At 42.2% G+C, this 21,691-nt stretch overlaps 2 protein-coding genes across 6 annotated transcripts in view; one reads left to right on the top strand and one right to left on the bottom strand.

Moving 5' to 3' along the window:
• The window catches only part of DHCR7 (7-dehydrocholesterol reductase), an 11,767-nt gene extending 9,195 nt beyond the window's left edge, over positions 1-2,572 (bottom strand). The window contains exon 1 of one of the 2 annotated variants that reach the window (XM_056353238.1): positions 2,315-2,572. In XM_056353238.1, the coding sequence (XP_056209213.1) occupies positions 2,315-2,572 (258 nt within the window). Of the gene's footprint in view, positions 1-1,642; positions 1,757-2,314 lie in introns of those variants that run through there. The other variant, XM_056353239.1, reaches the window with a different exon arrangement.
• Positions 2,529-21,691, top strand: NADSYN1 (NAD synthetase 1). 4 transcript variants are annotated; one of them, XM_056353233.1, is made up of 21 exons: positions 2,529-2,655; positions 2,799-2,859; positions 3,288-3,404; positions 4,294-4,347; positions 4,734-4,823; positions 5,665-5,716; positions 6,460-6,548; positions 8,034-8,151; positions 9,751-9,882; positions 10,659-10,733; positions 10,909-11,033; positions 11,241-11,289; positions 11,953-12,055; positions 12,729-12,897; positions 13,255-13,390; positions 14,860-14,966; positions 15,764-15,895; positions 16,353-16,422; positions 17,245-17,373; positions 18,099-18,275; positions 21,147-21,691. In XM_056353233.1, the coding sequence occupies exons 1-21, from the start codon at positions 2,571-2,573 to the stop codon at positions 21,198-21,200; spliced, it is 2,124 nt and encodes a 707-aa protein (XP_056209208.1). In that variant the 5' UTR covers positions 2,529-2,570; the 3' UTR covers positions 21,201-21,691. The 4 variants fall into 4 exon arrangements, with proteins under 4 accessions (XP_056209208.1, XP_056209209.1, XP_056209207.1 ...); XM_056353234.1 differs by having other exon boundaries at positions 18,664-21,691; XM_056353232.1 differs by having other exon boundaries at positions 18,633-21,691.

Below are 21,691 nucleotides of genomic sequence, written 5' to 3'. Positions count from 1 at the left end.
AATACAATAAAAGGCTCATGGGTTGAGGTAAGGACAGGGAGAGATCACCCAGCGATTAGTCACAGGCAAAACTGGCTTGACTCAGGGAAATGACCTTAATTTATTACCAATCAAATCAGAATAGGATAATGAGAAGTAAAAGCTAAATCTTAAACCACCTTCCCACAACCCCTGGCCCTTCCTCCTGTGCACAACGTCACTCCCAATTTCTCTACCCGCTCCCCTGGGGCAGTGCAGAGAGATGAGGAATGGGGGCTGTGGTCAGTCCATCACACGGTGTCTCAGTCACTCCTTGCTCCTTACACTCTTCCTCTGCCCTAGCATGGGTCCCTCCCATGGGAGACAGTTCTCCACAAACTTCTCCAATGTGGCTCCTTCCCAGAGGCTTCAGTTCTTTTACATGCTCCGGCATACGTCCCTTCCACAGGCCCAGCCTGCTCCAGCATGGGTCCCTGCGGGGTCACACGTCCTGCCAACAGCCCTGCCCCAGCCCAGGCTCCTCTCTCTAGAGGGCCATAGGCCCTGCCAGGAGCCTGCTCCATTGTGGGCTGCCCACAAGGCTGCTCCTTCAGGCACTGCCGTGCTCTGGTGTGGGGCCCTCTGCTCCTGCACCTGGAGCCCCTCCTGCCTCCTTCCTCACTGACCCTGGTGTCTGCAGAGCTGTGGCTCCCAGGTATTCTCACTCCTACCTCCCAGCTGCAGTTGTACTGGGTTTCCCCTCACCCCTCTTTTAAATACACTATCCCAGAGGTGCTACCACCACTGCCGATGGGCTCAGCCTTGGCCAGCAGCCGGTCCATCTGTGAGCTGGCTGGCATCGGCTCTGTCAGACATGGGGACAGCTCCTGGAAGCTTCTCACAGAAATCACCCCTGTAGTCCCCCTGCTAACAAAAACCTTACTGTGAAACCCAACACACTTAGTCTGCTTCTTAACAAGATCCTGAAGCAAAATTCACAAGTCAACTATCACCTGCACGGTGAACTCCTGAGACTCACTCTTCCTTGAGTCCAAACTTCAGGGCTTAACGATGCAGTCCGGTGTTACTGCTCACACTGCGTTAAAAGAATAACCATGCCAACCACACAGTCATTTAGGAGCTCTCCCCGTTTGGTGCCTGAGCCACCCATCACAGAGTAAAGTTTGCGTATTCAAGCAACAATAATACACATGGGTGATGCTTTTCATCAGCATGCTCTGGACTTATCGAAGAGAACCTCAAACATGTGGAAATGAGGCAAACAACCTACTTTTACATTTTGTCCTACAAAGATAAGGCAGACTGCTGTCCGTTCACATGTATTGTAAAGGAAAACCCCTAGCTAACGTGTGGAGCCCGGCGTTTCACCCAGGAGAGGGGCTGAGGCACGGGCAGCACCCCCCCACGCCACCCGCCCCTGCGAGGCACGGCGGGGGCAGCACTGGGAAACGCAAGCCAACCTCGGGGCTCTGGGAGCCCGCATCGAGCCGACAGGACCGCAAACGCTCCCCTCCCACCCCGCTTCGCCCCGGCGCCAGCCCGCTCCTCGCCAGGGCCCAGCACGGCGCTCAGCGAAGCGCCCACCCGCGCACCCGCCCCCCGCGGAGGGGCCCGCCGGTGGGGCGGCAGCCGCCCGCTAACCCGGCGGTCAGGGACCACTTACGAGGCGCGGCTGGCGGTGTCGCCCGGCTGGCGGTGTCGCCCGGCCGGTGCGGCGCTCCTCAGGTGCGGAACTGAGCGGCGCGCCCAGCACCCCCCGGCCGGTGCCCGCGGCGGCCCCGCCCTCCTCAGGGCGGTGCCTCCCCCCGCTGACCAATCCCCGCCGCGCCCCGCGCCCCGCCCCTCCGCGCCTCCCCGCGCTGACCAATCCCCGCCGCGCCCCGCGCTCCGCCGCGCCGCCGCATTGGCGGAGCGCGCTCAACCCATGGGCTGAGGGGCCGGAACGGGCGGAGCGCGGCGCCGGCAGCCGGCTGGGTGCTCGCGGGGCGGGGGAGCGGCGGGACCCGCAAGCGGGGCCGCGCGTTTTGCGCGGAGCGGTTTGTCCGCAGCGGGAGAGTGTAGCTCAGGGCCGGTGCCGTGAGAACACCCGCACGGTAACGGGTGGCCAGAAGGCTTGATTCAGCCACCGCGCGGGAAAGGTGGCGGCAGAGGTCTTGGAAGAAGGAGCTGCTGCCCAAGGAGGCAGCGGAATGAGCCGGGAAGCCCGTTCGCGGGGGTCACGGGAGGGACGCCAGGCGGGGCGGCACTCCGCGCTGCTGCGGACTTTGCGCCCTGAAAGCCGCCCGGGTGGTGCCGGGGCGTGACAACGCGCGGTGCCGGGCGCTGCCCCCGGTACCTGCGGTGCCTGCACGCTGAGCTCGTTCCGAGGGGCTCCTCCGATGCCTGGGGGATGCGCGGCTGCAGGCAGCGGGCAAGGGAATGCCGCCGAGGAGGAGCCACGCCGGGGGCTCGGCGGCCGCTCGTAACGGAACCGGCGTTTGCTCCGCTGCCGGTGCGCCCCGCGGTCGGAGGGGGGCGGGACGTACTGCCGAGCCCCGGCACCGCCCCGGAAGCGGCGGGGACATCGGCGGGGAGGCGGCGGCAGGGCCGCCATGGGCCGAACGGTGACCGTGGCCACCTGCGCCCTCAACCAGTGGGCTCTGGATTTTGAAGGCAACCTGGAGCGGATCTCCCGAAGTGAGTGGGGCGGCGGCAGGAGCGGGCTGGCAGCCTCCGGGCGGCGGGCGAAGCCGTGCCGGCTCCTCGGGGCCCGGCGCCGCGGGCGGGGGCTGCACGGCACGACGCGGCACGGCACGGTCGTTAATTCGGTGCTTTTCCAGGTATCGGCATCGCAAAGAGCAAAGGAGCTCGGTATCGGCTGGGGCCAGAGCTCGAAATCTGGTAAGATCGGTTCGCTGGTTCCGCGTGCGGGCGCGTTCCCGGGCGCGCAGCAGCATCAGCCCCGCGGCACTGCAGCGCCGGGCCGTACTGGCGGCTGGCGGCGCGGAGGAAACGGGGCAGCTGCGAGCCCCGGCTCGTTTCTCTTACCTTGGAAACGTGAGAGGTCCGCCCGTAATTCTGGACCTGTTTCAGCGAGTCTTCCTTCGCAGAAACTCGTTTCTCCCAGGCCCAGGCTGCTGCCCTGGGAAGGAGCACCCCGGCGGTGCCACCGGGTTTTTTAAATGCTGTCGGTGGTGGGGGGGGGGTGTTGGTGGCGCTGCTGCTTCATGCTCTGTGTAAATTGCCTGTGCGGACGAGGGGTGCCTTGCCCGAAGTAGTTCTGGTGCCAATTCAGCTGAATTTTGTATTTCTGATGTTTTTGTGCGCAGTGGTTACGGCTGCTCAGATCACTATTATGAGTCTGACACGCTCTTGCATTCCTTTCAAGTTCTGGCAAAGCTTTTGGAGTCTCCAGCTACTCAAGATATTATCTGTGATGTGGGAATGTAAGTTTTTTTGTGTACATGTGACAGAGGGGTAGGGCTTTGGGGACTGCTACCTCTGCCGTGCTTCTGGGGAGTGATGGCTCTGCACCAAACTTTTAAACACATGTTGGGAGCTGCGCTGCTTTGCCTTTGGATTACCATGACTAGGACTGTGGCATGCAAAACGCTTTCTGGAAGGGTAATCCTTTCACAGAGTTCTGGTGGTTGAGTCCTTGAAGAGAGAAATAGGAAAATTGCAGTTATTTATTGGGAGCCTTGATGGCTGGGCCCTATTGCCGTGGGTAGGACATTGTATTATATGCAAAGCAAATTTTGTATAAAGTTTCATATAGGTTTTTGTATAAAATTTTGTATAAAGCAAAGGGCTTTATAAATCGACACTCTCTCAGGATATCCGGGCTGATGTAACTTGCTTTGATTAGCAGACATCTTTAAGCAATATATGTGCATGCCAAAATCACTGTAGCCATTGTAAGTCATGTGCTGACGGTGAAGAGTGATAAATTATAACTGCAGCATTACCATGTACACGTGCTTGTTAGTATTGATATAAATGTGTAAAGCTAGCTTTATTTTGAATTAGCCTGGTAGCATCGTAGGATGTCAGGTTTGATGGAGTTAGCCCAGCCAGGGGGATTCTTCTGTTTCTAGGGCACGTCAGCAATCTGGTAGTAGTTGATATATCTGAGACTGATGGAATGGTCAGTAACTCTGATTTTTGCAAACAACTAGAAGCTAAAACTTGATGTATTGTTTTAATTCTCTTTAGTGATACAATGTAAAAATGTTGTCTTGAAATAGCTTTTGTGCAGTGAAGTCGATTCTGTAGTGCTCTTCTATTTCATTTAATGAGCTTAGCCACTACTATCTTTGCTTCTTATTTTCACAGGCCTGTTTTGCACAGAAATGCTCGCTACAACTGTCGAGTGATCTTTTTAAATAAGTGAGTAGTTCTTCATGGCGTTTTATGAGATAATACATTAGCGTATCCTTTGTGAGATCTGTTGGGCCTTCAAGAAAGATTCTTCAGGGCTGTGTGGTGCAATGGAGTTGTCTTCCTATCTGCTAGACTTTGGAGAGACAATGAATGCTTTCCATTATGTCTTTTTTCTTTCTGAATTTGTAGAAAGTAAATTTCCACCTCTTTCTGAAAGACCCCAGAAAAAAACCCTTAAGTTTGCAAATAGCAACTTTAAAATTATAGTATTTAGTAGTTTTTTAATGTACATCATGATAGAGAAAAAGATGTGGTATTAATCAGTGTTCTTATTTAGTCTCGTTTGGCTGTACATCAGGCCTTGACTTGCCCCTTCTTTTCTATGTTTTAAGAAAAATTCTTCTGATCAGACCGAAAATATCATTGGCAAATACAGGAAACTACAGGGAACTTAGATGGTTTACCCCGTGGAACAAAGCAAGGTAGGCTGACTACCATTAAAACTGTTTTTAAAACCACAACTTGCTGTTTGCAGCTACAGCAGGAGGACTGAAATCTCTATAGCGATGCTACAGTGCTGCTAGAGGGTTAGCAGCAAGACAGAGTCAGCTCAGCTAGGTGATTGAAGCTCTGTTAGAAAGCTTATTAGGTACAGTCAAACTCTGAATCGCCGAGCTGGAAGGAAAACTGGCTGAACGATCCTGCCACCAGTGTAGTAGTGTTATTTTTTTTTTGTGTCTGCTTTCTAACTGTATGCAGCTCAGGGCTGGAAGAGCCTGTGTTTATGTGCTCATTTGCTGCATCCTGCTCAATATTGAACTGTAAAAAAATGTGAAATGGATGAATACGCTTGATGCTCATCTCTGAGGCCATGTGCTCATCCTGTAGTCAGGGAATGGTTGTAATTTGATGGTCTCGGTAAAGTACTTCTGAGAGCGCCCCTGCACATCTGTCCTCTTAACCCCACTCAGTTCTGGATGAGTTCTGAGTTACTCACGTAGTAATACTGCAAAAGGAGAAACTTTTGTTTGGTATTTGACTTGCATGTTGTGTTCTTTGTTAAGTCTAGTTTATCACTAGGATGGAGTTTACTAGGTTTACCATGCAGTTCCAAAGCTAAGTGGGATGTTGCTAGCTTATAATCTTAACATTTCTAATTAATTTCAAATTTTTTTAAAATCTTTTTGAACATACACAGCCCTGTACAAATGCAGTACAATTTCTTTAGTCATTGTTAGAAGGTGAGAGAATGTGGAGATAAGAATCAGTTTTTATGCTGTGATTTACATAACTATGTATTCACAACCTATAAACCTGCTTTAGGCATGTGGAGGAATATTTTCTACCCAGGATAATTCAGGAAGTGACTGGACAGGTACGTTTTGAAAGCATTTTTTTCTTTCCTTTTTAACTTCAGCATCTTCCAGATTTAGCAAATTAATAGAATCTGTGGCATAAAACTGTAGTACACCAAATTCTGCTGTTTTTCATGTTGCAGATTCATAGGTTTCAGTGATAGTTCTCGGTTACATGAAATGGGAGCACAATTTAATATTGTTTATGTTATTATTTGGCAGCAAAGCAAGTATATTTTAAATTTGCCCCAGTTACTTGTATATACAGGACCTTGATTGTCTTATTTTGCACAGTTCTGGTACTGAGTTTATCTGTGCTTGAGACTAGAAATGAGTATGTGTTTTGAGGTAAAAAAAATAAAATACAAAAATTAATCTCCTTGATTCAGAAGGGTCTAAAATTTAGGTTATTTCCTGCTAAAGCATGAGTGTGCTAGCAAAAGAGAATCTGTTTTGTAGATTAATTCAAAAGCAGTTGTCCTGCCCTGTCCTGAAGCATTGGATCTGCGTACTACTGAAATTTCAACATAAAATTTCAGTATGATCCAGAAATGTGCATTTATGGAGTGTTTTTGTTGGTTTTTTTTTAAACTTAAACATTGTATAAAATGAAGGAAGGCGTAATGTGATTGATACTGACTCAATGATTTCACATTAGTGAGTATCCAATTTTTGTATTTTTTTTTTTGATTTTTAGTTAACTTTTTGAATTGAATAGACTCTTCTATTATGTATGTGTAAGGATGTTCATGTTTTTTCTCAGGAAACTGTTCCTTTTGGGGATGCAGTGCTAGCAACCAAAGATACCTGTGTAGGAGCAGAAATATGTGAAGAACTCTGGGCACCGAACAGGTAAAGGAGAAGAAGAAATTAAAAGTAAACTAAAACATACCCTGGACCCATGAAATAAATGTTTGGGAAAATCTGCTTATTCTTCTATGTAGTATATCTTCCAGGAAGTGCCAGTAAGCTAAAATATCATTAGGAGCAATAAATACATCACGGGAAAGATTTCACTAGGCTAGGTGCAGCGTGGCAAAAGACGTTTTAAGTGGTTAAGCTAAATTCATTTGAAACAGAAGGTAGGAGAAAAATACAGAAAAGAAGCATAATGCAGAAGTTGGCCTGAGGAAACAAATGACAGGTAACGGGTGCTTGTTTTCCAGGTACTGTTCAGCTTTAGTTCAACCCGAGGTTGAACTTTCCTCTCTGGATACACCTCTATAATTTGATCTAGGATCAAAGCAACAAAGTTATTTTGTATCAGTTTGTAGTATTGATTCAGTCTGGTAATAATAATCCCCTATTATTGCCAGTTACTGTACCTAGTCTCAAAAATTTGAGACTACTAGTAGGTCTTTTTGTTTTATTTTATTTATTCTTTTTATCTTCGGCTTTGACCAACTTCTCCAAAGCATTCCACTTCACAGGCAAAATTGAGCTCCCTTGTATTTGACAGGCTAGAGTGTAGGCTTCTAGGCAACCTCTTTGAGATGCATACTTAACTTTTTTCTGTTTAGCTGTTAGCTTAATCCTTTTGCTTGATTTTTTTTAACAAGCATCAGACAATGCATAAAGACAATGTGGAAGGAAACTACAAAAGGTCACAAAAGGAAAGCAAAGCCTAGTGCCCTTAAGTAATATTTCTTGTTACTATTCCAGTTCCTCTTACAATTTGAAGTTCTTCCCAAAGACAAGTAAGATCCCATTCACAAAGGTCTAGTGTGGTGTGGGGGTGGAGGTATAGTTGCATGAAAGCTGTTGGAGTTAACAGAAAATAAACAAAATGTTCCCGATGTTTTTACAAATCTCTGTTACAGAATTTCATCTCTTTGTAACTGTGGAAGGTGGGGTATGTTACAAAGATGTGATTTTCTTTTTTTTTTTTTTAGTAATTCTTTCTTTTGACATTGGAAAAGAAAAAAACAGAAGCCTTCTCTTTGTCATGGTTCTGTTTGCTTATGCTTTTGGATTTACTAATAGAGAAGGAAGATGGGACGACTGATCTCACAAGAGTATCTCCACGTTGCCTTTTCAGACCAAGATTGTCTCGCTCTCTCTTTCTTTGAGACCCAGGCTTCTATAAAGCAGAAAGCACTTCATTTAGAACAGAATGAGCAAAAGCCCTTCTGCCTGCTGTGGCCATTACTGGTCTTTGACAGAAGAGTCAGGCAATGAGAGAAAACAGATGTAGAGTGCTGTCCTTATTTGAGCTAAGACATGCGGAAAGCTGACAGTGACGTAGATGGTTTTATTTGTCCTTGGTTTTAAATGATACCTGCAGTATTCACAGCATAGTAGTGCCAGCTGATTTTTTTCTGCCTTTTGCTTTGACAGCCCTCATATTGAAATGGGACTTGATGGTGTGGAAATTTTCACTAACTCTTCAGGGAGTCACCATGTGTTGCGGAAGGCTCACACCCGGGTGGATTTGGTGAATTCTGCCACAGCAAAGGTATACGGCTTTAAAAATATGTATTTATTTTGTTATGCACGTCATTTTTTTATATTATTTTTCAAAACTATCTCCTCTCCTCTGACAGGACAGATAGTGAGTGTGGGGCCTTGACAGTCCTTGTTAGTTTCTTGCTTTCTTACCTATAAATGCTTTCCCTGATTGAATCAACTATAGGGGAAGACCTCTCTGGCTGTGGGACTGTACCTCTCTGGGGCACCCTGCTGTATGCCATGCAGTGCTTCGCACTGTTTCCACCTCTGTGAGCCTAAATGCTGTTTGCTGGTCAGCTCTGTCTGGTCTGTGGAACAGCGAACCAAAGAGAGGCCATTTGGTATTTGTACGGGAATAGGGGAGATACAAACCTACCTGTGTGTGTGGGGCGAGCTGCCAGAAGAAATTTCACATGGGAGCAGGTAGTTCTGCACTGGCATGCCAACTACATCATCTGTCTTTCATGCACATCTATAAACGAGTCAGAATACCTTACAACAGTTTGGTAACTCCCAGCTCTGAAGGATTTATCTGATGTCCTCCATGTTAATTCCATTAAAAGTTGAAGAAAAAAATACTGTGCTTGTATAATGGATAGAAAATAGTTAATCAGAGTAACGGGCATTCAGTAATTGGAGGCATGAAGTGTTGAATCCATTGCATGCAGAGGATAATCAGCTGAAAGGGTGTTGTTGAATACGCATTCTGCATAAAGGGCAAACAACCAGGGGCTGTGGTTTCTCCCTGTAGTTATTTGTGCCTGAAGTCGCCCCCTTATGCAGTTATGTACGGAATTGGCAGCTCATTGCCACTTGGTAGTTCTGTCAGCAGAGGGGGGTATTTTCCTGGCACAGACAGAACCATCCAAAACTCTTCTGCTTACTTAAAGTAACAATTTCTTTCCTAATCTTTGGGTAAATGCTGGTAACTATACTGGGAAGGGGAAATAGAAATCCGTGTTTAAACTCAGGTTTCATTATTTTTTCCCCTATTAGCTTCTTGCTTAAAATATATTCTATCTTTCTACTTTGAAAGCTCTGTTTATTTTAAAGAAGTGAAGACATTTATTTAGACTATAATCCCGTCTAACAGTGATGGAACAAAAATGAAGTAAGGAATGTACTATGAAAAATGTTTGATTTGTACAGCTTCTTTGTCATTGTATTTTAACATGCTTTGGTTATATTTAACATTATCTGCTCTGTCCTCAGATATCAAAACACAACTTGTGTCATCATCTTCCTGCTTTTCTCAATCTTAATTTAAATTTAGCATTTCAATTGAGAAGTGTAGCCCTCCCTATTTGGGCTAAGGGCATGACTCTTGCTAGTAACACATGACTCCTGCCTTCCGATAGTGTGAAAGGGATAGAGCTCACTTACTGCATTTACTTATGTAATTACATGTTTCTGTCCTGTGTATCACATGCAAAATACTTTTTCATATGACAAGAGAGAGCCCCAGCCATAAATCATTCACGATGTAAAGACAGAAGAAGATTATGAGAAGGACAGGAACAGAAAAATAACATTTTGTCTTAATATTCTGTCAGGTGCTATATTCCTAAAAACATTTTTTTTGACTGCATGTTTGTTTTCCTCATAGAATGGTGGAATATACATTTTAGCTAACCAGAAAGGCTGTGATGGTGATCGTCTGTATTACGACGGCTGTGCCATGATTGCGATGAATGGGGAAACAGTTGCACAAGGATCTCAGTTTTCACTCAATGATGTGGTAATATATTCAACTATAGCTTCTTAGTTACTCCTGAAATTAGTATGGCTACACTTAAGCTCAACATTTATCAGACATTCCAGATCCTAGGTCCGTGTCTCTAGACTAAAAAAGATGTATTTTTACTACACTATTAAACTATATCCAAGGTTTTTCCTAATCAGATTGTCCAGACCTGAGCTACAGTACCCTCTCCTGCTTTTGCAAGCAAGGAAGAGCTGTCACAGTGGAGGAATTTAATGAAAAAGTTTGTGTATGCGATCACTATGTTTAGAAGAGACCCTGTTAACTTATATTCCCTTATCTAAGAACAAAAGGACAAAGATTGCAGTGTTCTAATTACGACCTGGTTTGGCAGACAAAAGATTTGATAGCTTAAGCTTTACTTCAAAAAGCCCTTTCTCAGTAGAGTTGTCATCAGAGCTGTAGGTTTCCTCACATTATGCACATTCATCTTTCCTAGTATGCCTCTTGCTTTGTCCTCTTGTCCTTTGCCACAACTGATGTTGAACCTTTTGTTCAGCCGTCTGATAAGTGCTGTAGATTTGCTGTGGTTTATGAGTGTCCCCGTGCACTCAGCAAAGCGAATCAGTTGTTCTCGCTTTGTATTGTAAATGATTTTACCGAGTCAGAAATAACTTGGAAAGTGAGTATAAAAGTCTGTATTGAAAAGTGGCGTGCATTCTTCCTCCTCAGCGTTTTTCCTAGTCCAGGTCTGTCAAACATTGTTTATCTGTTTGTGTAGAATCAATCTAATATTGAAAGCCTTTCCATAGGAGGTGCTGGTTGCTACTCTGGACTTGGAGGATGTTCGAAGTTACAGAGCAGAGATTTCATCTCGTAACTTAGCGGTAAGAATTCTTTACAGAGGTTATGTTTGTAAACCCTTGCCAAATTTGACTAGTAATTGAATTTAAAAACTATTTGCATTTTTTGATTTTCACAGTATTCTACAGACCTGATGTTGCATAGATATACGTTACATTAAAATTGATGTCTTCCCAATTCTTCTGTACTGTTGCTTAGGCAAGTAAAGTGAATCCTTATCCCAGAGTAAAAGTGAACTTTGCTCTGTCGGGTTCTGATGATGTAGCTGTACCTACTTGTATGCCAATCCAGTGGAGACATCATAGTCCTGAGGAGGAGATCAGGTAAGCACATACTGAATCTGTTGCTTGAAAGTTATTTTGAATTAGACTGCAAAACCTCAAAAAAAAAAAAAAAAAAAAAAAAAGAGATAAGATTCTATTTATATTTAAGTAAAGAAAGTATCTTGTCAGAAGGCCACAGTAAATACATTGACATGCTTAGGTCTTATTCCATAACCCTCCTGGAATAAGCGTATTCTGTAATTTCAGCCTTGGTCCTGCATGTTGGCTTTGGGACTATTTAAGGCGCAGCAAACAGGTAAGAACAACTGGTTTTGTTCTTTGCCTTGGCATACACATCATCTTCTGTGCCATAGGGATAGTACACATTGTGATGTGCTGCTGTTAATGTGAAGAGATGTTAGTCCAAGGTGTAAAGTTTTGAGTTTTTCACTTGGTAGCTCATTCAGGCTTAAAACCTGTATGCAGAATGTGACTTCAGTGTGCTCTTCAGACCTTTACCCTGGGAATCATGCTTTCTTTGAAAGCAACATTCAAGGTTACTTCATAAAGGGAATTTCTTTTTCCTTGAAACACATCTTTTTCAGTAAGGAGAACATTTTAATGACATACTGGAGATGTTTAAAATAAGCAGAGTGACATGAACTACTAATCTAATAGTGAAATAGGTATGAAAAATTTTATCCTTTTTATGAGCTCTTCTGTCTTACTGTAGAGTGTAGACATACCGAAGGTTTTTCTAGCCAAGGGGTTTATACTGACTACTTATTTCATTATCCAGTCGATGAGAGTTTAAGAGGGTTTGCTAGGCTTGGTTTTTTTGTTTGGTTTTGCCGAGCAGAACATAAGCAGGCTTGAACAATGCATATGTAATTCTTTTATGAGAGTATGTTTCTGAATGGTACAATATGTTTTTTTCTAATTTTGCTATTTGGAACATCTTCCTTGCTCTATTTTCAAGGCAGGATTTCTCCTACCTCTTAGTGGTGGAATTGACAGCTCTGCTACAGCTTGCATAGTGTACTCTATGTGTCGCCAGGTTTGCCTGGCAGTCAAGAATGGAAGTAAGTAAATACACATGTCTAGCGAGCCATGCTCACTAATGGTTATGGACAGGTTAGTATTAGCTGGATGCAATAGATGCAAGAGGTTGTTAATGGTAGACTCTTGCCTAGTTTTTCTCATGGAATCCTTTGTATCTCTTCAGAAATTTCGATAAAAATGTGTGTCCAGGTTTCAGGTTATTTGAATTGGCTTGATAGTTTTCATTTTGTGTTAAGAATCGGGTGTGGAACACAAAACTACTTTCTCCTTAGAATATTATTCATAATCTTGGCTGGTGTAGTTTTGAGGTTTGAGTTTATCATGAGAATTTTCTCCTGTTAAATTCAGCACTACAAAGCATGGTTAGGCATGGTTCAAGCTCTTAAACTGGGTTTAAGTAGACTATATTCATTTAGGTAAGCCTTTGTATATACTGGATCATATTTTCTATGAAGTTTCTTTAAGTTTTAGAACAAAAGAGTTTAATATTTCTGTGCTCAATATTAGGAGCAAGATCAGTAATTCTTTTATTTGATACATGAAAATATCTTTGGGGAGTTAGATGATGGAGTCATTTGTGAGGGGCAGGGTAAAGCTAAATTGGAATACAAGAAATGTACAATATATTTGCATATCCTGGGTAGCAGGCATGCAACAATTTCTGCTTGTTTGTTTCTTTTGCTTTGTCCTCAGATGCAGATGTGCTGGCTGATGCGCGCAGGATTGTGAATGATGAGACCTATGTCCCTGAGGATCCTCGAGAATTTTGCAAGCGGGTCTTTACCACTTGCTACATGGCTAGTGAGAACTCCTGCCAGGATACTTGCAACAGGGCTAAACTTCTGGCTGAGCAAATAGGCAGGTACAAGTCGAGAAGTGCTGGGAAAAAATGTCATGTTCTGGCAAAGACTTTCATATAAAACTTTTGGACTTTAAAATGGGAAAAAATAGGAGAGGAATAGTAGGTGTGTTAATAGGAGTATTACAGACATTATTATTGAAGTGTTTAAATGTGAGGCAAGCTTAGAAGCATTTGGTGAAGGACATGGAAATTTGGAAACAGGCTCTGGAAAGTGTATTCTTTCCTACATTTGTTCATACCAGATCTGAGCTGCTAGCAGCCTTAAAATGTCATTTTGTGTTGGTGTTGCTTTTTTTAATGCAATTTTATATAGCCAGATTGTGCTAGCTGAGTCACTTCTGTTTGAATTCTTCTCAGTTATCACATCAATCTGAACATAGATGCAGCTGTGAAAGCTCTTTTGGGAATTTTCAGCATGGTGACAGGTCGAACTCCCTGTTTTTCTGTCTATGGAGGGAGCAGCAGGGAAAACACGGCACTCCAGAATGTGCAGGTATGTTTCATGTAGGCTGAATGAGGTCAGACCCATTTGTTTCTTGGATTATTTTGAAAGAATAGAAAATGATAAAGTAGCAAGGGGGCCTTTCATTTGTATTGCTGTGAAAACCTGAACTTGTGGTGTGTCCACAACATGGGCTTCCAGTAAATAGTTGTCTGCAGCAGGAGTCTACAATCCCATGTTACTCAGCATACCGAGATAATTATTGTTTGTGACTTTTATAGGATGGTCATAAAGAAATAATACACACGTGTATTCCATCAATAGCATTGGTCTAGATGCTGTTTAGAAAAGCATCCCAGCAGCAAGGTGCCAGGTCAGGAAAATGAGTAGCAAAGTATTCTAATAGACAAGTGTGATTCCAGTAAGATTGTGGCATGTCAGGACTCAAAAATATTGCTGATAGTGTACTAGACTTTCCTCTGGTGAATGTTCACAGCCTTTAAAAGGCTCTGTGTGAGGTGTCAAGCTTACCCATTCCAACTCCTTGATGCTCTCGGTTTTAGAATGTGGAATTTATTTTTTTTTACGTGAGGAGGTATTTAACCTTCAATAGGCTTATAAAATGCAGCTTAAATACACATTTCCGGTTATGCATTTTCATTGTGTCGGAACAGATTGGTTCTGTGCCTGAGTAGTGCTGGTGTACATATCCTATAGAGTCACAGAAAACTTAGGTCCCTAGTGACTTCTAGTCCCTGGCTCCAGTTGTACCTTTCGTTATCTTGATAGCTTTCTTCTTGGCCTGTTCTTAAAAGCTTCCAACCCAATAAGAAACTCTGTTTTAATTCTGGCTAAATGTTGATTGTTGTGTTTGATAGTTTTTGTTAGCTGAGGACTTGATCTTTCTTCCCCTGCTGTTATTGGAGAAATCCAGCTGTCTCCTCTGGAAGCAAACAGTGAATCCTTGGTCAGCTTTTTGGCGATGGGATAGGCATTAGTCACAGAGAAGTGTGGCGATTTGCTTAACGCCACATGCAGTTGTGGGTAGAGCTGGAGGCTAAATCTCAGGTCTGTTTGGTATTGTTACCATCCTTAGAAAAAGTTGAGTTTCAGAGTGGGGACAAAAGCATAGAGAACTTTTTACAAATTTTATGTAAATAAATGCCTTTAGTCTAATATTCCATAAAAGTGTGTGGTAGACAGATGGTTCATCTGCATACTTCGTGGATCCATATTAGTGCTTGTAGGAGGTAGAAAATGGCAACTACTCCCCATACTGCAATTCAGAGTAGAATAAACTTGCTCAGTCATGTAAGTCTGTGGGAGTGGCAGGTAGTAAACCTAGCTTTCCTCTGTGCGTTTGGCATCTTCTCCACAAGACCATACTTCTCACAGTAACACTTTCCCTCTGGCATGATGTTCTTTATGGGTTTATTTACAGAACTGATTAATAAAAGCAACTGGGGAGAAATTAACTGTGCTCTGTAAATTTGCTTTTTTTTTTTTATTTTGCTTTGCAGGCTAGAATAAGAATGGTCCTTGCCTACCTGTTTGCTCAGCTGACACTTTGGACTCGTGGGATGCCAGGGGGACTCCTAGTGCTAGGGTCAGCCAATGTGGATGAAAGGTTGGTGAAAGTTAGGAATGTAAAACCAGGTGAACTGGGAACAGGTCACTGAATTTCCTTGCAACTCTACCAAATCCCAGTGTAGATCATTACTCAGAAGAGGTAACAAGCTAAGAATATACCAATAGCTGTAGAATTAATGAAAACAGTTGAACCTGCCTGAATGGAAAATTGTGTATTTTTCAGAAGTTTAACAAAAGTATTGTCTTTGGTTCTCCAATAAAATGCTGTTCCATAGATGTTTACAGTAGAGCTCGCCTGTACAGTTACGAGCTTAACCTTCCAGTCTGTTGTTTGCTGTGTTTTCAATTACTGTATTAGGAATGAAGTTGTGAAATTTGAGTTGAAAAACAGGTTTTAAAAATCCAGAGTACTGTTATTAGAGCCAACTATTTGAAGATTAAAGCAATCCCCATAAGATTATGGGATTAATCTCTCAAACTGTGAAAGTAGCGTGTGCTGATTCTGTGGAGTGTTTGGGCATTTGTTTTTTTAATTGGTCAGGACAATATTTTAATTGTTTTGCATCAGATGTGTTACCTTAACATGGGCAGTTCTGCAGTGCTTCATAATTTCTTAAAAAACAGTCTTCCTTCTCCTGGCAAATTCATGGCTTTAGGGTAGCCCCATTGCAGCTGAATATGTTTGTCCCTTGTGTATAAATATATTAACAATATGCAGTCTGTTTCTTCATGTCTTTATACCACAGATACATTGTCTATAGTATAAAGGATTATATATTATACTAACATTACATTATTCTTTACTGTTACTATATAAAATTCTCTCTTGCTTAGTCTCCGAGGTTACTTGACAAAATATGATTGCTCAAGTGCTGATATCAATCCCATTGGCGGAATCAGCAAGACTGATTTGAGGAACTTCATACAATATTGTATTGAAAATTTTCAGCTCACTGCCCTCAGAAGGTGAGTAGTGAAGCAGTAGTATTTGGTGACTGTATTTGTATGCAGCATATTGTAGACTTCATAGTTTGGGTTTCTCAGCTAACAGAGCTGAGCTGCAGTAATATTGCAAAAGTTAATAAAGAAAAGTATTCTGCACATCCCTCTGTTTTTGAATGATTGTGTAGGCTTACGCAATGTAAATTGCTGGGTGCTGAAAATGCCGCCAGTCTCAAAAGTTACTGCATACAAGCGTTTGTGGTGTTAATTCCACTGAAGGAACTGTTTGAACTGGATGCTTTATTTTTTTGTTATAAAGTGTCGCTTTTTAAACCTGGAACAAGTTGAAAGTATGATTTCTTCAGAGTTTTTTAGCCCTTTAGAGTTTTGAATAAAGCACTTAATTTTTATCATACCAGACTGTTAACTAGTACTCATGAGGCTGGATAGAATTAATGTTTTGTTGGTTTTTTTTTTACAGCATCATGTCAGCTCCACCCACTGCGGAGTTAGAGCCTCTGGTGGATGGACAAGTGACTCAAACTGATGAGGTAATGGGCAGTGACTTTAAAATGTTCTGGTAAGCTTTATCCCAAAGTTTGGTTTCTGTCCAGGAACTACTGTTTGCTCTTGTATATATCCATGCTTGCTGACAAGCATGTTATACATGGTCTTAAAGCTGCTAACAAGGCACTAGTATCCCACACCAGCCTTATCCATGTTGAAAACAGTTTCCAAAACACCAGATTAACTTCTTTTGAATTATTTTATGTTTTGAGCACTTAGAAGGATGGGTGTTCTGAAATTCCCTTTGTTTTTTAAAGTTTCTTATTTCTTAATATCAAAAGGGGGTCAGTCAGGGCCTTACTGCTATTGAAATGACTGGTGGCAAAGCCCTTCCTCTTGTCCCTGTGCCTGTCTCTTTGCTAGCCACCTGGATAAGAGAGGACTGGTAAGCCTAAACCTCCAAGGGCTGTTGGATGTTTAACTGTAGGGTGTTGTAAAACTCTTTATGATAAAGCAAAGGGTTGCTGAACTAGAATTAATGTTTGTTGGGTTTTTTTTTCATTTGGCCTTACCTTACTGATACACACTACATTTAAGGGAAAGTGAACAAGTATTTCTCAGGAAAGAAATGTTTTCATTGGCCAAATCAAATACATTCATAGAAGAATTTCAAATCTCATTTCAGAGAGATTAAATTCCCCCCCGCCCCCTACTCAAAATTACTCTCTCTTTGTCTTTTTTATCATTTGCAATTTAATTTTGGTGTTTCTTTGATTAAACTGGGTTATTGTAATTGCTCCATGAAACCAGTAATTAAAATTTGTGTAGTTAATATTTTCAGTGACTTTCCGTGTGTTTGATTTCAGGCAGATATGGGGATGACATACGCAGAGCTCTCAGTCTATGGCAAATTAAGAAAAATTGCAAAGGCTGGACCATACAGTATGTTCTGTAAGCTGATTAATATGTGGAAGGAAATCTGTTCTCCAAGAGAGGTATTATACAAAAAAAAAAATCAAATCATGCAATGTCTTCACCAAAATAGAGTATGTCTGAAGAAAAGTTGAGTAGAGTTCCCTTTAACTGAAGGGGACAGTGAATTATTCTGTGTTTAGAGATTATTCTACAACTGTAGCAGAATATGCTGGAAAAACTGGTATGCATCTCTAAAATTAAAGGAGCTTGTTGTCTGTGTTGCAAACTGTTAGAACGGTAATTGGGTAATTTGAAAACAATTACTTCAGAACTATACCTTCAGGGCAAAATTATTCTCTGAAATATACATGGCTAACTACTCTTGAAGCCTTTGGTTATGTATTCTGAGACAGAAAATGGCTCTTGCTTTGAAAGAATATGTATGCTGAAGAGGTATCAGCTTTGCTGTTACGCAGTTCTTGCCTTCTTGCATAAGAAGTGCGTAAAGGAAAAAGTTCAGATTGTTACCTGAATTGCAGAGGCCAGTGCTTACTGTTAGATTTCTTACAAGGCACTTCTTCACTGGTAAATAATAGAGACCGAGGTAGTGTCTGAAAATGGTCTTAAATGCCTCCCACAAGTGGGGTCATCCATGGTGATTCATACTAGTAGTGGTCGATACTTTCTATAAATGTTAATGTGGATGTGTAAAGCTAGAACACAGTCTCCAAAATACTGTTCTCCTCTAAATTTTTAAATACTAAGGAACTTCATCTGAATAAAAGCTATATTCTTTGTACACCAGGTGGCATCAAAGGTTAAGCATTTCTTCAGGATGTATTCTGTTAACAGACATAAAATGACCACTCTGACTCCTTCCTACCACGCTGAAAACTACAGTCCAGATGACAACCGATTTGACCTCAGGCCTTTCCTTTATAATACTACATGGTCCTGGCAATTCAGGTGCATAGATGAACAGGTAAATGTCCTCTACTTCATGATTGGTTTTATATTTAGAGTCCTTGCAATGGGACTCTAGTTCCAGTGAGTCTCCAGCAGAAGACAGATTACCATATAGGATGATAATTATTACAGAAATAACTTGTGATCATTTTTTTCACATAACTGTGAGGCTAAGAGTTCTCAGGTTTCAGTGTAGGCTGGCTTGGTTTTTTTTTTCATTGTTAAATACAACTTGTCATATTGTTGTGAAAGTAAGAAAAAAAACAAAAAAGAAAATATATGTACTGAAGCCAGAAACTAATACGTATACCCATATTCATGAAGTCTTGTGCTAATGCGGAGAACAAGCTTATGTGTTTCGGTTTCATTTCAGGACTTGTCTGAAGGGATCTGTTTAATTGCAGGATTAAGGCTTGACCTACATCTGCGTGGGAAAAGCCAGTAAGCGGCAGCAGTTCATTGTGAATGCTTCTCCCACCTACATCTGCAACAGTTCCTTTTTTGAACCTCAAGTCAGTTGACTCACAAATATGTGTTTGCTCAAATACAGCAACATTAATGGTACAGTGCTTAGTTTGAGCACTGTGAGGTGTGGAGGGGCTCAAGCAACTATTGGAACCATGCTTAACATTTTGTAGTTTTTAGTCACACCTTTTGACGTTATTTTAATGCATTTTTCTGATATTAAGTGCTGGGCTTAAGAATTTTAGCACCTTGAAGTTTTCTGTGCCAGAGACTTTACACCTCAGTTGCTTTTAAGAATATGTTTATATATGTAATAAAATATTAATTCCCTCGTCTCAGAAATGCCAGACATGCTGTAATAGTGTTTTACTACGTTGAAACTTAGGATAAAAGCTACCACGTGCAGTGCTTTTTTGTAGGTCTGCATGGTGGGTTTTTTTCCATCATTTTGGACTTTTTCCCTCTGAAGTCCAGGACAAAAGTTCTTTTGGCTTCAGTGTTGGTTAAAATATTTTTGTAGGGTTTGGACCAAAATGTAATTATTTTATGCTTACAGTAAATGCGATTAAGATCTTCTAATGATCCAGGATATTGTTGTACTCTTTAAGTAGATTTGTTTGTAATGGCAGTTGTGCTATGCAAGGGTACTAGCCATTGCAATTTACTTTGGAAAGCTGGGAGTCGACTTTGGGGAAGAATCTTTTATGTAGGCAACAGTAACCTGAACTGATTAAGTTCAGCAGTAACCTGAACTGATAACCTATTGTTACGGATAGCTTTTTGCAGGACTGGAAAATAATGACTTGCAAGTAGAGACTGCCCTATTCAAGAAAGGAAGTACTGTAAGGGTTTCCGTGTACTGTGTGTGTTCAGCACAATTGTAATTCTGAAGACAATCACTCTCTAGGACAACGTCCCACTGATAATTATGCTCCTGGGAGTTAAGTGGCACTTAAGGTTTTTCTGGCATAGGAACAGGACTGTGAAAATAAGGCATAAACTCTAAATGACATAAACCCCACCTTTAGTTAGGTAATGCCAGGTTTTCCTGTAGGAGAGTCATGTTACAGCCTGAGCTCGTTTCTGAAGGGAAATGGTTTGAAGTGCTAATGGTGGAGAAATCTGTTGGATTTGTGGAAAGGACTTTTCTACTTCAGATGTTTGTAGTGTAGTCAAGCCAATGTAGTTATCCGCTGTTTTAAGTGCAACACTCCCTCTGTATCTGCTGCAGAAGGAACAGGAGTAAGAGGAAGTTGAGATCATAGTGCTTGCTGGGAATTGCTGGATTTGCCCTTGGAGTCTTAATGTCATTTGGCTCTAGCTGAAGGTTCCACCTGGGTGATAAAATTTCTAGTGGTTTAGAGCAACCTAGGAACTCCAGTAGCACTGTCTAGCTTCTGCCTTTGATTTTAGGATGTGTGGTCAAAGTATGTGTGTTAAGGTAAAGGGCGTGTGGTGAGAGCATGTGCTTCAACCGTTTCTAGGTGCCAAAATGTTCGTTGGGATTTTAATAGCTGGCATAATTTGAAGGAACTGTGACACAGCTCAGAAGAAAGCTGGCACACCTACCCGCAAGGATTAGGTATCTGCAGTCTGTCCTCTGCTTTGTCCAGTGCTTACTGGTCGTACCACAAGATCAGCTGCATTTGGTCAAACCAAAAGATTTATCAACCTGAGTATCATTGTGTGTCTCTTGTGAACAGTAGCAGATGCTGAAGAAAGAACACAAGAACAGGGAATTTATAATAAGACCTTCCCTATATATCCCCATAGATTTGAGGCATGTAGAACTGAATTTTCTAGAGTTAGAGATAACGTGCAGAACATGGTGTTTAGTTTGTGCTTTTGGGTCTACCCTCCCAAGAGTTTGTAGAATCTAAGTAACAGCTTAGCTTAATATAAGGTAATTGCTTTTCTTACATTTTAAGAACAGTGAAGGTCGGTTTCATGAAATTGTGTATATGTGCATGAAAAGCATTTCTTTCCTGTGTTCATTTTAATTATTCTAGGTTCTCAGTTACGGGCAGGGTTCCAAGTTACAGCCTGATCTGATCTGATCTGACAGCTGGCACTGAAAGGGGCAGTCTTGCCTCCCTGTCTCTCCTGGCTTCTGAGATGGCTTTGGTGCTTCTCTCACTCCTTGGTCAGCCAACTGAAGTCACCAAACTGACAAAAAACTAGGAAGTGATGGGAGCATGGAGCTGGGGGGAGGTTAAAGGGGATGGGTGGGAAGAAAGTTTGACCTTCTCTTTTGACTGCAACTAACACCTTGTTTGGCTCAGTTGTCCCTTAGAGCATATCGTGCAGCCAGCTGCTGGTAAATCTGGGCTCTATACTGTTTTGCGATGGAAGTCTGAGAAGGTGGGAGACTTTAAATATGAATGAATTTTTACTACTGAATCAGTTTCCTTTTAACTTCCAGGTGTCTAAGCTAGAAAAAAAGGAAGGAATTTCTCTAGTCGAAGACGTGGACTGATTTGCTATCTTGTTTAACTGTGGTAATTAATTTGCTCAACCAAATGTTCGAAACTGGAGTGTACTGTGATGAGGAGCCGAGGTGACCGAAACAATTGTTGAGATGACCATTGTAAACGGTAGTTGTCATCAAGTCCTGGGTTTTTTTGTTTTGCTTGATGTTTCTTATTTGCCTATTTTTTTAATTGGCTCCCTGTTTTGTTCCAAATATACTTAAACCATAGTTTGGCTAAGGAATAATTTCTTAAGTCTTTTCTTCAACTACTTGAGTTAATTGCCTTTAGTTGAAAATATTTGGATAAGCCCATAAATCATAAATAAATGCAGGTAGTCTTTTGTGAAAGTGAATACACATATTAAGTTTGGTTCTAATAATTGGGATATGAATTTTGAGTAACACTCAGCTGAAAGTATAAGATTTTAACAGTTCTGGCATGTGCTGTTGAGGGAAAAACTTGTTTTATTTTGCAATAAACTTGTGATTCTATAATA

The sequence above is a fragment of the Falco biarmicus genome, chromosome 10 (assembly GCF_023638135.1).
Source record: "Falco biarmicus isolate bFalBia1 chromosome 10, bFalBia1.pri, whole genome shotgun sequence".
Taxonomy (NCBI): domain Eukaryota; kingdom Metazoa; phylum Chordata; class Aves; order Falconiformes; family Falconidae; genus Falco; species Falco biarmicus.
This window is presented reverse-complemented; position numbering and strand designations above follow the sequence as displayed.

Excerpts from the sequence above, each read along its gene's own strand:
- NADSYN1 (XM_056353232.1), top strand. The coding sequence starts at position 2,571 with ATGGGCCGAACGGTGACCGTGGCCACCTGCGCCCTCAACCAGTGGGCT. Across the intron at positions 4,824-5,664 it reads ACCCCGTGGAACAAAGCAAG|GCATGTGGAGGAATATTTTC; the intron begins GTAGGCTGACTA and ends AACCTGCTTTAG. Across the intron at positions 11,034-11,240 it reads AGTCCTGAGGAGGAGATCAG|CCTTGGTCCTGCATGTTGGC; the intron begins GTAAGCACATAC and ends CTGTAATTTCAG.